At 32.2% G+C, this 15584-nt stretch overlaps 1 protein-coding gene across 3 annotated transcripts in view; it reads right to left on the minus strand.

The window, feature by feature from the left end:
- The window catches only part of GRIK2 (glutamate ionotropic receptor kainate type subunit 2), a 677382-nt gene that overhangs the window by 9354 nt on the left and 652444 nt on the right, over positions 1-15584 (minus strand). For all 3 annotated transcript variants that reach the window (XM_028494615.1, XM_028494616.2, XM_055087599.1), the window contains one exon: positions 6436-6686. In XM_028494615.1, coding sequence (XP_028350416.1) covers positions 6436-6686 — 251 coding nt within the window. The remainder of the gene's footprint in view (positions 1-6435; positions 6687-15584) is intronic.

Here is a 15584-nt window from a genome sequence, read left to right on the forward strand (position 1 = left end):
GGCCCGTGAGCCATGGCCGCTGAGCCTGTGCGTCCGGAGCCTGTGCTCCGCAAAGGAGAGGCCACAACAGAGGGAGGCCCGCATACCACCAAAAAAAAAAAAAAAAAAAAAAAAAAATTCCATACATTAAATTAAAATTCCATATATTAAATAAAAATCCCATATATGAAAAGCACAAATATACTGTGGTTTGTAAATAGGCATTATTTGGAAAATGTAAATATTGGAATAAAATCTTTACTGATGATTTATGACAATGTTTTCATTCCTATATCTTATCCAATAAATGATTTCTTTTACAAAGCATTACTCCTGTTAAAACTAATTCTTCAGCATTCTGGAAGCAATTTCTGCATAAGAATCTGTGAACAACTTCTTTTCATTCTTCTGGTTCCATGAAATACAGTTTCAGCCAGCTTTGAAAAGTGTTTTCCTTGTTAATAATCTTTCACCCAGAATCTCTAGTCTTGCAGCTTTGTTTGTTTTTTTTTTTTAACATCTTTATTGGAGTATAATTGCTTTCCAATGGTGTGTTTCTGCTTTATAACAAAGTGAATCAGATATATATATATATATATATCTCCCCTTATCTCCTCCCTCTTGTGTCTCCCTCCCACCCTCCTTATCCCTCTAGGTGGTCACAAAGCACCGAGCTGATTTCCCTGTGCTATGTGGCTGCTTCCCACTAGCTATCTATATTACATTTGGTAGTGTATATGTGTCCACGCCACTCTCTCATTTCATCCCAGCTTACCTTTCCCCCTCCCCATGTCCTCAAGTCCATTCTCTACGTCTGCGTCTTTATTCCTGTCCTGCTCCTAGGTTCATCAGAACTATTTTTTTTTTTAGATTCCATATATAAGTGTCCATTGACAGATGAATGGATAAAGAAGATGTGGCACATATATACAGTGGAATATTACTCAGCCATAAAAAGAAACGAAATTGAGTTATTTGTAGTGAGGTGGATGGACCTAGAGTCTGTCATACAGAGTGAAGTAAGTCTTGCAGGTTTAAACTAAGCCACTCTGATTTTCTTCCTATTCCTCAGATTGCATTGTTTCATTTATTTGTTCTTCTACTGTGAGTTACAACTGCCTTTTACATTTGTTATTCAACTATACACTGAAGAATATTCCATGTGTCCTCAAATTTTTTTTTTTTTAGTTTTCAGTGATAGGAAATTATTGTATTATTTAGAGATTATCTTCGATAAGATTTACCAGTGTTCTATAATACAAACAACTATGTAGACTACAATGGACTATATCCTGAAAAGCAACCATACTAAGTAGTTCTTAAAATGTACGTCAATCATCTTAGAGGGACGTTAGAACAAAAAATTTGTATCCAAGACAGGACACATAGCTTAGAAATTTAATATCTGAGCAATAATTTTTATATTTTTATTTCTCAGACATATTTACTACATTTTGTTTATACTTAAGTAATAAGAAAGGGATATTTTGTCATTACGTTTTTCATATCAAGAAACTCAAAGATTCATGTTCAACCTGATGTTCAATAAGAAACAATTTGTACAGGCAAATCCATTTTCAATTACATGCAAAAGAAAATATTTCTATATACATATCAGATAAAAACAAAAGATCCAACTATGTAAATTATATTGCTTCTTTTGTTGGGAATCAAGAAGGCAGAATTATTTATACCTTTTAAAAGAAGACATATTCAAATATGTAAGAAATGATGAATAATTCCAAAAAATTAATAAACCATAATTATGTCATAAAATATTTTTATAAAAATTAAAATTATTACAATCATTTATAACTCATGCTTACAAAACCAATGTATAATCATAAAGATGATATATTACCAGAGAAAATAAAATTATGTATATTAAGCAGCTTTTTTTCAGTTATAAGTAAGATTTAGAAGGTGAATACAGGACCTTTCAAACAAATCCATGTAACCTGAAATGTTCTAATTGCCTAAGATGTACAGCAGTTTCTTGGATTGCTTACTGAATAAACCTTAAGTAGTAAAATTTTTAAAATCAGGGAAAAGTTAAGGCAAAAAGAAAATCAATTAGAAAATTCACATGTTGGTTAGATACTTTTTCAGATACATTCAGAAAAGAAAACCGTTTTGAGTATCTTTCCAAATGGTCAGGTTATACTGTGAAAACCATCAAAAAATAAATACCTATTTAGTTTACAAGTCTGAATAAATGAAAAGCAATATATCCTTGATGCATTAATATTTGCATCAAAATTAAAACCATTAAGTATTTTAAAAATTGTAATACACCACATCTTGTGGTTATTGGAAAGGAATGCAATTTACAATTTTGGGATTTTTATAAGGTCTACATATTTCAGCATTATCTTCTGTTTTCAGTTTTAACCTACCCTCATTTAAAAATATTACATTCTTATACTACTCTTAGTTATCAGAAAACTTGGAAATATAACAACATTATAGTCATTAAGACCTATTTGTTCCACTATGTGCTATAAGAGACATTTTATTTTCATCTTTAAATAATAATAATAATTATCACTAATTTTATCATCATTATTGGAGGTAAGACTTGACATGGTAATATATTAGTTATTCATAAATTTTAAACAAAAATCTCATTTTCAACTAGACTGTGTGTATATTTTATCTGCCTGCCTATTCAGATAAAGATAGAAAATTTAATTTGCTCTTTTACAAAATACTAGAATATTATAAATTAAAGAAAGAAAAAAGAAAATGGAGAAAGAGAAGGGAAAAGAGATGATAAAGTATTTTGGGGCTGGAGTCGTGAATAATATATCCTGCTTTCCTCCAACGTGTAAATACAATTCATTTCATGTTTGGTTCTCAATAAATAATTGTTGAGTAAATTAATATTTTTTGAAATGTTTACTTTGTTTTTAAAATCTAAAAAATTTCAATTAAAGACGCAATTATAAGTATAAACTGTGAATTTCTGTATGTTTTCATGCAGATCTTATAAGAAAATCTAGGAATATTTCACAGCTAATTTTAATAAATTAAGTAAGGTATTAAACAAACCATATAGCCCAACAAAATAAAATCTTTTTCTCAGGAAAATGAAAGAGAATTGAGCCCAAGAACCTAATTTATCACAGTAAATAAAATGGATCACTTCTAATAAACCCATTATTATTTACTGTATAAACATAGTTCTTTTGAATTGTATGGAAAAATAGTTCTTTTTTATTCCTTATGATAGACTTTTCTAAATAAGTTACTGGAATCAACTTCATTATTTAATAGAAAGAGAGAGAGAAAAAAGAGAAAAGGAAGGAAGGAAGGGAGGAAGGGAAGGAAAGAAAGGAAAGAAAGAAAGAAAGGAAAGAAAGAAAGGAAGGAAGGAAGGAAGGAAAGAAAGAAAGAAAGGAAGGAAGGAAGGAAGGAAGGAAGGAAGAAAGGGAAAGAAAGAGGGAGGGAGGGGACAAGTGTGAAAGGAAGAAAGAAGGAAAGAAAGATCTTATGCCAACAGACACTGTCTGAGACCTTGGCAATACAAATCAAAATTACTTTCTTAAAGGAAGTAAGAGTCTAATAGTGAGAGAGGCACCCACACACAAATGAACTTATCTACAAAACAGAAATAGAATTACTGATGTAGAAAACAAACTTATGGTTACCAGGGGTAAGGGGAGGGAGGGAAAAATTGGGAGACTGGGATTGACATATACACACTACTATATATAAAATGGATAACTAATAAGAACCTACTGTAGAGCACAGGGAGCTCTACTCAATACTCTGTGATGGCCTATATGGGAAAAGATCTTAAAAAGAGTGGACATATGCATGTGTATAACTGATTCACATTGCCGTACACCTGAAACTAATACAACTATACTCCAATAAAATTTTTTTTAAAAATTAAAATTATTAAAAAGAAATCAAATTTAAAAAAGAAATCAACAAATATGAATAAAATAGTGTGCTAAGAGAGAATGAAGATGTGCAAATGCTTCCAGAGAAAAGGATGGATGTTGTTTGAAATGGACAAGACACATTCCCAACTTTCTCAAAGGGGGAGCAAATGTTTTTGGAATGATGATAGTTTCTGAAATCAGCTAAGTCTAACAAAAATGAGATATACAGGTCAGGTCATATTTTTTTCATTGGAATAGGAAATAAAAACCTAACATCACCTTGTGGAAATAGCGTGCCTTGTACCCAGATTCGTCATACCTATTGATTAGGTAAAGCTTTCTTGGCAAGTTGATGCCTAGTCTTGAATGCCTAATCTAAAATGACTAGTGGGAGTTTGCCAGGTAGAAAAATGGACAAAGTTTGCTCAGGTCAAATGGGAAGAGGATTTTAAAAAGCTGGCTGATCGTGGAAAATTGAAAGCAATTTAGTGTGGTTAGAGTACAAGGGCAAACTGGGGAGAAGCAGAAGATAAAACTACAGTGGTGGACAGAGACAGATCCTGAAGTGCCTCCTCTGCTTAGCTAGAGAATCTGAATTTCATTATGGAAGATTTGTGGAGACAGTGTGACAACATCGGAGAATGTGACTAAGAACGCTCATGTCATATCAACACAGTTGTTTCTTTCCAATACAATAGTTTATCTGTTTCAGCACCAAAAGTTACGTTGACTTCCTTTTTCTAATGTTTTAGAAGGTCATAGAAGTCCATAGAAATTGAGAGCTGGTCGATATGTGAAAAATTCAGCTAAACTAGTTATTTATAATAAAAGTAAAGGTGATTTTACAAAAGTAAATTCCCATGTCCCTTAAAAAAAACAGAATGCTTATAAAATAATTGTACATAGAGACATGGCCCAGGTAAATCATATGAACAGGATACGGAGAGAAAAGGGCGACAGACTACCGCATGCTGTCAAGAGATTAATGTATGTGTTTTATTTTAATACTGAGCTGTAAGTGAAAAAAAACCACTACATATGGATGATTTGAGGCTCTAACTAGACAATCTAAACTTCTTCTATTATTTTTGGACTCATTTTAAGCATTAACTAACCAAATATCACACTTATTGATAAATTATAGCAAAAATAAAAACTGAAGAGTTAATAATTTTCATCTCTGATTAGTTCTTTGGATTTGATTCCAAAACTCATTTTGACATTGTAATAAGGGTCATAACATAAAAAGTGTACTTAGACTTAATTTTCAGTCGCACTAGTGCAAAAGGTATTTGATTTAGCAAGTCAGTAGATATAGCCATCCTGAATATTGTGGGAAAATAAATCATATAACTGTCCAAATTTTTCAAACCTTTGAATTGGTTATTTTACTTATAGACAGAATGGGGCTATCAAAGTAGTCATTTGTAAAAACATTATTTCTAGGAATTAAGTCCTGTAGTCAAGTAAAATGTAGGAATGTTGTATTCTTGATTTCAGAAAGGATAATTATATCATAAATTATTAAATATGAAGGAATATATCATATTTCTACTCTTTATATTTACCAGTAAAAGTTCATAAACCTTTCAGTTATTTAACAGAATATAATCTCACTCTGATGCAGCGTCTAAAATTTAAGATCTAAAAAACGTTTTTTAATTAAAAACAAAAGAGATGTTTAAATACTAAAAGACTAAGTAAAGTTCCAGAAGGCTTAAAAATGCTAAAGCAGCATTTTATGTCCAGAGTCATAAAGTTATATTAAAAAGTAGCATGTATCATCTGAAAGATTTATCTATAAATATTCATCTTTATATTTATAGAACTAAGGGAATTATAGCACTAGAAATATATAATCTGAACCAGGTTCACAGCCTTTTTAAAGAATAGAATATAAAGACAGTTACACAAAAGACTAAATATATTAAAATACTATGAAAATTGCAATAGTCTCAATATTTTTGAGATTTTTATACTTCTAAAGACTCAGGTGCAAGGCAATAAAGGATGCATTAAGAATAACATTAAGTGGCAAAGAAGAAACCACAATATTCTCACATATTCATTAATGTAGAAAATTAATTAAAATTTCCACAATGCACATTAAGATTTTTCCAAATTAGAAATTATTGGACCAAAAATCTTCAAATAAAAATTTCACTTACTCTCTAACTTGAAACTGTTAATGAGTATCGTATCTTAAACACTTTTTATCTGCAGAGAAATTTTTTCTTCATATTACAGTTTCTGAGTTTTGCTTCCTTCATTAATTATATTCCCCTAATAAACTAACCACAGTGAACTTCGAGCAGCAAAAGTTTCTCCATTTTCATACTTCAGTAAGACAAAAAACAGTTACTGGTCTTGAAGTTGGCTTCAATTAAAAATATTACATTTAAATGGAAAATTACAAAGGTGATCCTGAGTTCTATGAACCTTTGTTATATAATGAGTGGCAGAAGACCATTAGCACAGTTCTAAGTATTTCCCTTGGTTAGAAAGATAAAAAAGTTCGTTTTATTATAACAAAGATTGTTTTAAGTTGTAAAAAAGTGACATTTACCTTTTCCAATTGAGCGTTTTTTTTGGATTTGTACAAAAACTCTCCCACTGCCACAAAAACTGAGAGCACCAAGCCGGCTGCAAGAACAATGAAGATGCCACCAATATTTTGAACCCCCAGGGCACTGGCCTCTTTGCTCTCCTCCTCTGGACACCCATTGCCCCTCCACCACTTCTCCTTCATCATGTGCAGCTTGCCTTCCTCTTGCAGCTGAAGAATTGCTATGGTGATTTTATCTCTATATGGAGAACCTAAGAAAAGAGAGGGTTTGTTAATGCTTTCCAGGAACCCAAAATTTCATAATTAAAGGTTACATGATGAGAGAACAGAGCTATTTCCAAACGCTCCAAAGTATGCCAGTATTTATTTTCAGCAGCAAAAAACAACTGGAAAATGGCAGAAAATAGAAGTTTAACAAAATAAATAGGGCAGGTGGCCTTTCTGATTTTGAAGGGTAAGATAACATTTTGTTTTGAAAGAGGAAAATATCTCTCTCTTAAAGGCAGGCTCAACTCAGACCATTGGAAAAATAATAAAACAGTAAGTAGAAATCTACAAAAGGAAATGGATAGAGGGCAAGGATATTTAGTTAATGTCTAAGAATCATTCAACACTGAAAACAGAGCATTGATAAAACAGTAACCTCGATTTTTAGGAAAGTTGTGCAAAAAATGGTGTTTCCCATGATTAAGTGCAATAATTTAAAGTGATCATGATTAACAAGCTCTATTCAGGGGTGGCTAATACTTGCAGATAGATAATCACCCATATTTGTTATTTGATATGAATAACAGAAGTAACAGGTTTGTACAAACTTGGATCATTCAAAAATCGTCATGGCAATGCATCGTAAGATTTTTTTTTGGTTGTTTATTTATAGTTTTACACTTTGGAAAGAAATATTACTTTCAGTGGAGGCAACAATATAAGTGAGATTTATAGTATTTATGCTGATGGGGGTAGATATTCATCTGTATTAGCTATTACCTGATAAGTAATAACTTTTCTAATTGGTTGCCCAGAAGCATGGAATAATACTGAACTTATGCATCTTTCAACATCTGTCCCAAGGGATTGGTCTTATTGCTTTTTCCCACCCAGAAAATAGCCTGCTTCTAAAGTTTAACCTTCCTTCCTAAAACACTATACTGCACATTCCATTTTTCTGCACAGATTCATCCATAAGTGTTTTTCCGCTTGTAGAAAAACACAATTTCAGCTAATACTCTATGTTGTCTGTGATTTTGTTTTGATTTAAATATACCTACATTTGCACCTAAAGATACCTTTTTGCTAAGAGCAATTAAAAACCTTATGAGGAAACTATTCTGCCTCATAAGGGACAGCACTATATGTCTTCTTTTTACTTGATTAATATAACAGGAATAATTCAATATTGCTCTTTTAGCAAGAGTAGGCAAACTAAAAAGCAGAAATACAAAGAAAAATCAAAACAAGTTAGTAGCTTATGGTAAAAGTTGGAGGACTGAAGATCTACCAAATCCAGGTGGAGAGCTGTTTCTTTAACACAATCTTCAATCTATGCAGAAGAAATATTTACATGGCTTCTATACATTTTTTCACAGCTTTCCTAAAAGGGGCATTATCCATTCTTATAATTAGAACTTAAATATTTTATTTTTATTGTGCAACAACTCCTAATTATAGCAGGGGAATTTCTGCTTCTAAGTTTCCTTCCTATTTCCTCTTCCAAATACTACTCTGATGAAAATGTTCAGTTTAAATTCCACCCCTTAGCCACTTCAGATTTCAATGGATTAGCTTAGCCCATATTATTTTCTACCTTGGTCACTCACTGGACACTCAGGCTAGGTCACTTAGTATTACCATTATTTACCTTTCAAAATGTGATCTACTTTCCTAAGTAGATTGTAAACCCTTTGGAATAGAGGATATCTATCTATTCCTTTCTTTCTTTCTTTTTTTCTTTCTTTCTTTCTTTTTCTTCCTTCCTTCCTTCTTTCATTCTTTCATTCTTTCTTCCTTTCTATCATCTCTCTATATCTATCACCTATCTTAATTTTCAAACTGCTCTCAACCAATGTTTCATATTATGAGGAGCATTATATCTGATTGAGGCAGCCTTGACAAAATATAAGAGTGACAGTGGGGTGTTTTTGGTCTCCTCTGATATGTATTTAAAAAACATAAATAAAGGTCATCTTGTTTGACTATCCAGTTTTCATTAATTCACTACAACTAGCCTAGCAGCAGCTTCAAAGTCACATTTACTCTGAATTACTGTTCTGATTAACCATGTATATTCCCTGCAAAATAAACATTTGATTGAGGGAAAAAAATCATTTTAAGAAGATCTGTAGTTTATCAAATATATCCTTCAATTAGAAACATAGTATCTGAAACAAATTTTATACTGATAGTACTTATGAAAATGACCACAGGTAACTAATATAAAAATGTGGCCTGGAAGTATAATTATAAGCAAATGTTGGGGGGAAAGTGACATGAAAAGTAGACTTTGAAATATGAAAAATTCTTGATCTACCTAAGTAATATTTTGAGCCAGGTCATTTCTCATCCTGAGCAAAATTAAAAGAATATTATTTATTGCCAACTCACCAAACCCACTGAATTGCTTTAGGATGTTTATTCAGTATCTTCAGACACCATATTCTCTACTTCATTCTCAAAATAAGGCACAGACAAACAAAAGCAACCCACTTTTCAACAAATGATGGAAACATCTTGATTTCTTGCTGGTTGAGCTTCCTATTTCCAGCACTTACTGTAAATATGAAAATGTCTATTGCTGGCAAACCTCCTCACACTTATTTTCCAGTGTAAACATAATAATATGTAAATAGAATTTGGTTTGAATCAAAGCTACAAAATTAATACACCTCATTTTGAGGTAGATAATATAGATAATGTAGATAATATCAATGACACTAAATCATTGCCATGCTTTATTTTTCATTCTGTCATTAATTCATTTTAAAAAACAATAATTCAATAATGAATGATTACTTCTTTGGTGCCTCATTTGCTGCTTCTTGGGACGCATTTCTAGCAGGTACTAGTTAAAGTCAAAAGTGGTTTGAAACTTTATCTATTTGAAAAATCTCAAGGACATATTGAGGTCAAAGAATAAAAGTATCTTTAATCTTCTCTGTGACATGAATAGCCATGCACTTAGCTCTAATGAAGTGAACAGCCATTAGTTAGATAGATAGAGTCTAACTTTTGCCCAAGTATGAACCCAGCCTCAAACCAAATGCTGGCAAGCGAAGAACTATGAGGGCATTGAGTGGCACCTGGGAGAAGCTGGGGTTAACGCACCGTAAGGTTGCCTCCAAGGAAGATGAGTATTTTTGCAAGAGGACCTTAACTTTGATTAGAAAATGACTGAGGAAATTGTAAACATGTCTATTATAACATATACTATTGCACCTAAAAGTCAATCCTCAAACGCTTAAGGGGACAAATAGGTAACCATAAATGGGTGAAGAAACAAGCTAGACAAAAGTATCTGAAAAATTACAACATCCAATGTGAAAAGATAATTTTCAGTTCCAGTTTTATTAAAAATCTGTGAGAATTTCAACACAGGGTTACCAGACATTTTAACTTTAATTATATCCCAGGAAATATTTTGTCTAAAATTTTCTGCATTAAAATTTTCGCAAATAAATTACTTTTAAAAAACATCATGCAGGATAAGGCAAACAACTCTTAAAACTGAATTTAGCTCTTTGATTTTCACTATGCAATCTCTGGTTTTTGTTTCATTTGTATTCCTGCTCACAGTGAGACTTTCTTTGGTTGTTTAAACACATGCTCCATACTAACAGTAAGGAACGATTATGTTTTAAAAACGGTCTTTTTTTCAACTTGCAGAAAGATCCCATTTACCAGATAAAAAAGGTTCTCGTTTACATGACAGAGAGAGAGAGAGAGGGAGAGAGAGAAAGGGAGGGAAGAAGGAAGGAAGAAAGAAAGAAAGAAGAAAGAGAGAGAGAGGGAGGGAGAAAACAAGGAAGAAAGAAAGACATATGATTACTACATAGTGAAGTCCCTTGATGTATCAGATGCATAAGACGTGGGGCTCAGAAGAACACTTGAAGGAGGCATAAAGGCAGTTTCGAGTGATATACAGCAGCAGTATATGTGTGGGCATAAATAAAACCTACAAATGCGCCTATTCAGAATTTCCTCGATAAAAAAATTAGTCTCCAAATGTTCCTAAATGTTCAATTTTACATAAATCAAAGAATTTTACATAGCTCAAAGAATTTTACATAAAATTATAATTTCATTAACATTCCTCCCAACAAATTGACTAAAAGCTCCTTAGGAAAATAAACTGTGATTTGTTATAAACGATTAATACAAATCTCACCAAGTAGCTCAGAGCCAACTTGCTGGGTTTATTAAATTGAATTGACTCCCTCCTCTCTTCCTTACTTTCTTCCCTCCTTCCTCTTCCCTACCTTCCTTGTTACCTTTCCTTCCTTCTTTTTCATACATTCTCTTTTTGTTTCCTTTCCTTCCCTTCCCCTCCCCCTCCCTTTTCTTTCCCCTCCCTCCTCTCCCACATCCCCTCCCTCCTTCCCTTCCTTTCTGTCATCTGATGTTTCTTACTTATAGAATGGAATACACACATTGTTATACATACTTGGTTCTAAAGTCTAAATCTACTACACATAGTTTATTCATTTGCTCATTTGATTGTCCTTTTCATGCTCTTTACAAACACACCAATTTAAGTATGTACCAAACATTTTCCGTATCCTATTCAGTACATCTAGATAATATAGAAATGATAAAGGAAATGGAGTTAGCATTACGTTTAATTCTTGAGGAGATTTAGTGATTGATAAATAGCTTTTCTTTAAAGGTTGCACAACAAGTCTAATACTTACCATGCTTTAGTGAAATATTCTAAAATCACATTATCCATACACATACTGGAGATATCCCATCCATACTGCCAAAAGTTTCCTTACTTTCAAATCAAGCTCCTGCATGCTTCAATCAATTACAAAGGTCAGAAAAAGAAATCACTCTTGCTTTCTATAAATATCTCTTTCTAAAACTCATTATACCAATATTTCCTAAACTGGATTTTCCCCACACACTTCTCTTTTTGGGAAATGTACTTCTGTGTTTCACTTTTAAAGAATTCATTGGTCAGATAAGCTCGAAGAATACTCCATAACAAGTATATCTTTTGTAAATTCACATTATACGTTAACAAAATAAAAGGTTTCCATCTCTCCATCAAAGGAAAAAGTTTAAAAAATATATTATAAATTATTAAATTTATCTTTAGTGGAAGAATTTTTTCCTTCATATCTATTAATGTCCCCATCAATTATTTTATTTTAACCTCAACTTGAAAAGCACTGCCTTAGATAACAATAATTACTACTCTTACTACATCAGCTCTCTCTGTCAAAAATAAGTTGTTTCTTGTTAGATCTCCTGCTTGTCCCTGCCTAGCTTTGAATTTACACATTATCACAGCACTACTGATCGAGTAGCATATTTTTTGCATGTTCTTTTTCATCTATTACCTCCATATGCTTCATGAGCATCAGCTCATAAGAATTCACGTCACAATACTTACTTTAAGACATGTCTTCATGCCCAGCTTTTAAGTCTCTTTACAAAATACTTTTGGGGGACAAAAGTTACAAGAGTTATTTAAATATATTTGTATATCAAAACTGATGAAACCAATTTTGGGGAAAAATACACAGCCTTTGTTTTTCCTAATAGCACCCAAATCCTTTAAATATTTTGTTAAAATTCTAAGGGGCTGGCTAAGTATTTCCGTTACTTATAATGACAATTCCCCACTGCCCACTTCCTAAAGAACTTTAATTTCCTTTGTTTTATATTTCATAGTTATTTCAGCTCATCATGATGATATTATGTGCTGTGTATGACAGAGAATTAGGTAACATCCTGGTGTTTGTTATCTTTGGGCCTGGGAAGATATTTTTATGAAGTAGACTACTCATAATTATAAGTTTCCTCTAGCTTGTCATTTCTCCAAGTATACTTTCTTGCACTTTCTGAAGAATAGTAACTTATACATCTTGTGAGTATGTGACTATACTACAATCACTAAGTGTATATTATATCAATGATTTGCCTCAAAAAGCTTCAATAATTCCTTAATTATTCCTCTTCTTTGAAAGTGTTTAATCTGATAAATGTTTCTAAGACACATACCCAAATACTTGAAGCCCTTTAAATAATGACTTAAAAATCAGGCTACCTGTCAGTTATAGGTAATCAACCATCCATTATTCATCTTATTTCATCCAGCATCTAGCACAGTGCCTATCACACAATAAGCATTAAACAAATGCTTTTTGAATGAAACATTGAATCCATTATGATATAGTCATAATATGTTAAGGCAGAACTTCTGATATTGGACACCTTCTCAGGTTCTTATTAAATTCAGTAGAACAAATAGAGTTCATAAACAGACTTGTTTCACACTTTTAGTGTTAATCATCTAGAATAAGTTAGGGTGACAAATAAGTTTATAAATTTTTATGCCATCTTTGCACTTATATCAACTGTCAGTGGCCTTGGTCAGTGCCCTAATAAGTAAAAGACCTGCGAGCACAAAAGATCTGAGGCTATCTGCTGGAAACATCAACCTTCTTTAGTAAATTACAGTGCTGCTGGCAATGTTATGTTTTATGAAATGGTTCCCTGCTTCCTATGCTGAGATGAGTGCTGGGTGCCCTAAATGCACAACATATTTTGGGTACTTTTAGAGCTTTATCTCTTTTTACCATTATTTCCATGATAAAATCTTCCAATAAAATTGGAAACAGACCACATTTTCTTAGAGCCTTTTTCTCAGTGAAAGATGAGTTTTATTATCTCTTAAGACACTGTCTCTCCCATATTTGTTTTTAAGAAGTGCTAAGTCAAATTTTATAGTTACGTTTCAGATTCCATTTTAAATTGCTATTTTCCAGTTTTATGCTGTATTCAGTCAACAATGCTATTATACTATACCAAGCATCATTGTTATTTTCCTCGATAGAACTTATCTCAGTTTGTAACTAAAAAATAATTTCTGTGACTATTTATTTAATGCTCATTTACCCTAACAGGCTGTAAATTTCATAAGGACAGTGTTGTATTTCCTCTGTTAGTATAACACCTGGCACACAGTGAAGACAATATTTCTGGAATGAATACATGCATAAATAAAATATTAATTACTTAACAGTTGGTCATACATACCTGCAATTTTATCCTCAGTCATTTCTTATGAACCCAAACTATATATCTTTATCTAATCTATATCTAATAATTATAATACATTTATTTCAAATGAAGCCTTTAATATATGTAGCAACTAAACACTTCATGGGGTCCATTTCAGATTTCCTATGAGATAAAAGCTAAACTGGTGTGAAGTTACTGTCATCACTCTTTGTATTTTCTTTTGAAGGTATTCTATCAAAAAATCACAATATAATAGGAGAATAAGGAATCCATGAGTGATAATCATAAAAATTAAAGGAGATTAATCTCATCCTGAAACAAATTATCAACCCATAACATTTAATCACAGAATGGTAAATGAGAGCTAAAAGTGATAAGTCTTCCATGATACCTAGTGATCGTTCCACATTGGAAATTTATGAACATCATTTTCCTGCTTAAATTTTTTTTAATGGTGCTCTAAAGCTATAGAATACAACCTCAATTCCTAAAGATGTCATACAATCCCTTTCTCCAACCTATCACAAGCTTCTCGGACTTTATCCTCTTCTCTTCACACCTAACATGCCAGCAATACAAACTACAAATTTGTATTTCCCATTGCCTGGAGAATCCAGTTTCCATACTTTCTCCAATTTTCTGGTTGAATGTCCTCACATCCAGATAAACTTCTGCTCATCTTTCCTGATCTTTTGCACACTTTTCCTTGGCTGCCACAGAGATACACAGGATCCCTCTTCTTTGGTGCCATAGCACATTGCAGATACTCTAGTACAACATTTGGTGCATCATATTCCAATGTTTTGCTATATATCTTTTCCTACTAGATTGATATGAGTGTCCCAAGGGCAAGGACCATGTATGTATCTTTTTTTTACTATTAATTGTTAGATATACATACACAGGTGCTAGATTTTAGGCATATAGTGATGAATAATGTAATATGAGCCCTGCCCTCCTAGAGTTTTCACTGCAACACAAAAACATATGTTGAATAACCTTTACAAGTTTGAGGATCATTATAATAAAGAACACCATATTGCAGAACCACGTGACAGATGGAACTATCTTAGTCTGCTGATGAGGTACACAAAAAAGGCTTCATTACTTTGAAAAGAAGAGTAGGGACAATAACTCTTCTTTCTCTTTGGCTGCCTTTCACCTGCTTTTCCTCTATTTTTCTTTCTATTTGCATTATTGGTTTAGAAAGGTATATATGAGAAAGGAAAATGATATTAAGAGCATCCAACCCACTTTGTTCATTTCTTCTAGATACAGAGGATATAACTAAGTTCAAGATATCAGGGTCACAGTGGAATGGAGCCAAATATAAATGACACTGTTAATGTAGAAATAAGAGAAGAGAGATAAAAAACTATGAGGTAGAGACTATATGGATTTAGGGAGCAAATGTATATAGATATCAAGTGTATGTAACACCCAGGACATTTAATATATAGTAATTTTTAAAGAAATTTTAAGTACTTATATTCAAAATCTATAACTGGCTTAAATTGGATAGAGGTTGCAGTTTTTTTCTTTGTTGTAGATGTTAAAATTCAAAGTGTGATGACCTCTATAGAAAAGTAATTTGAATGCATTCTACTTAAAGGAATATTTGTAGAATCCTCAGGAGGAAATTTAAGTATCTAAGATCACAAAAGGAGATGGTTATATGAGGTACACAAAATGTATCAATAAAAAATTCAAATTATAGATTATGTATTTTAGCCATTTGCCTTTTATTCATATTCTGAATATTCTTTGACTTATGTGAAAAAGGATAAGAAGGGCAAATGTCATCAGCACATAATGAAAAAGTAAACTGTTTTCACTGGTTCTGACGTATTTCATACATATTAGTTAAAAGCGGCTGATGAAGTAGATTTGTAGTCACCTTTCTT

The sequence above is a fragment of the Physeter macrocephalus genome, chromosome 10 (genome assembly GCF_002837175.3).
Source record: "Physeter macrocephalus isolate SW-GA chromosome 10, ASM283717v5, whole genome shotgun sequence".
Classification (NCBI taxonomy): domain Eukaryota; kingdom Metazoa; phylum Chordata; class Mammalia; order Artiodactyla; family Physeteridae; genus Physeter; species Physeter macrocephalus.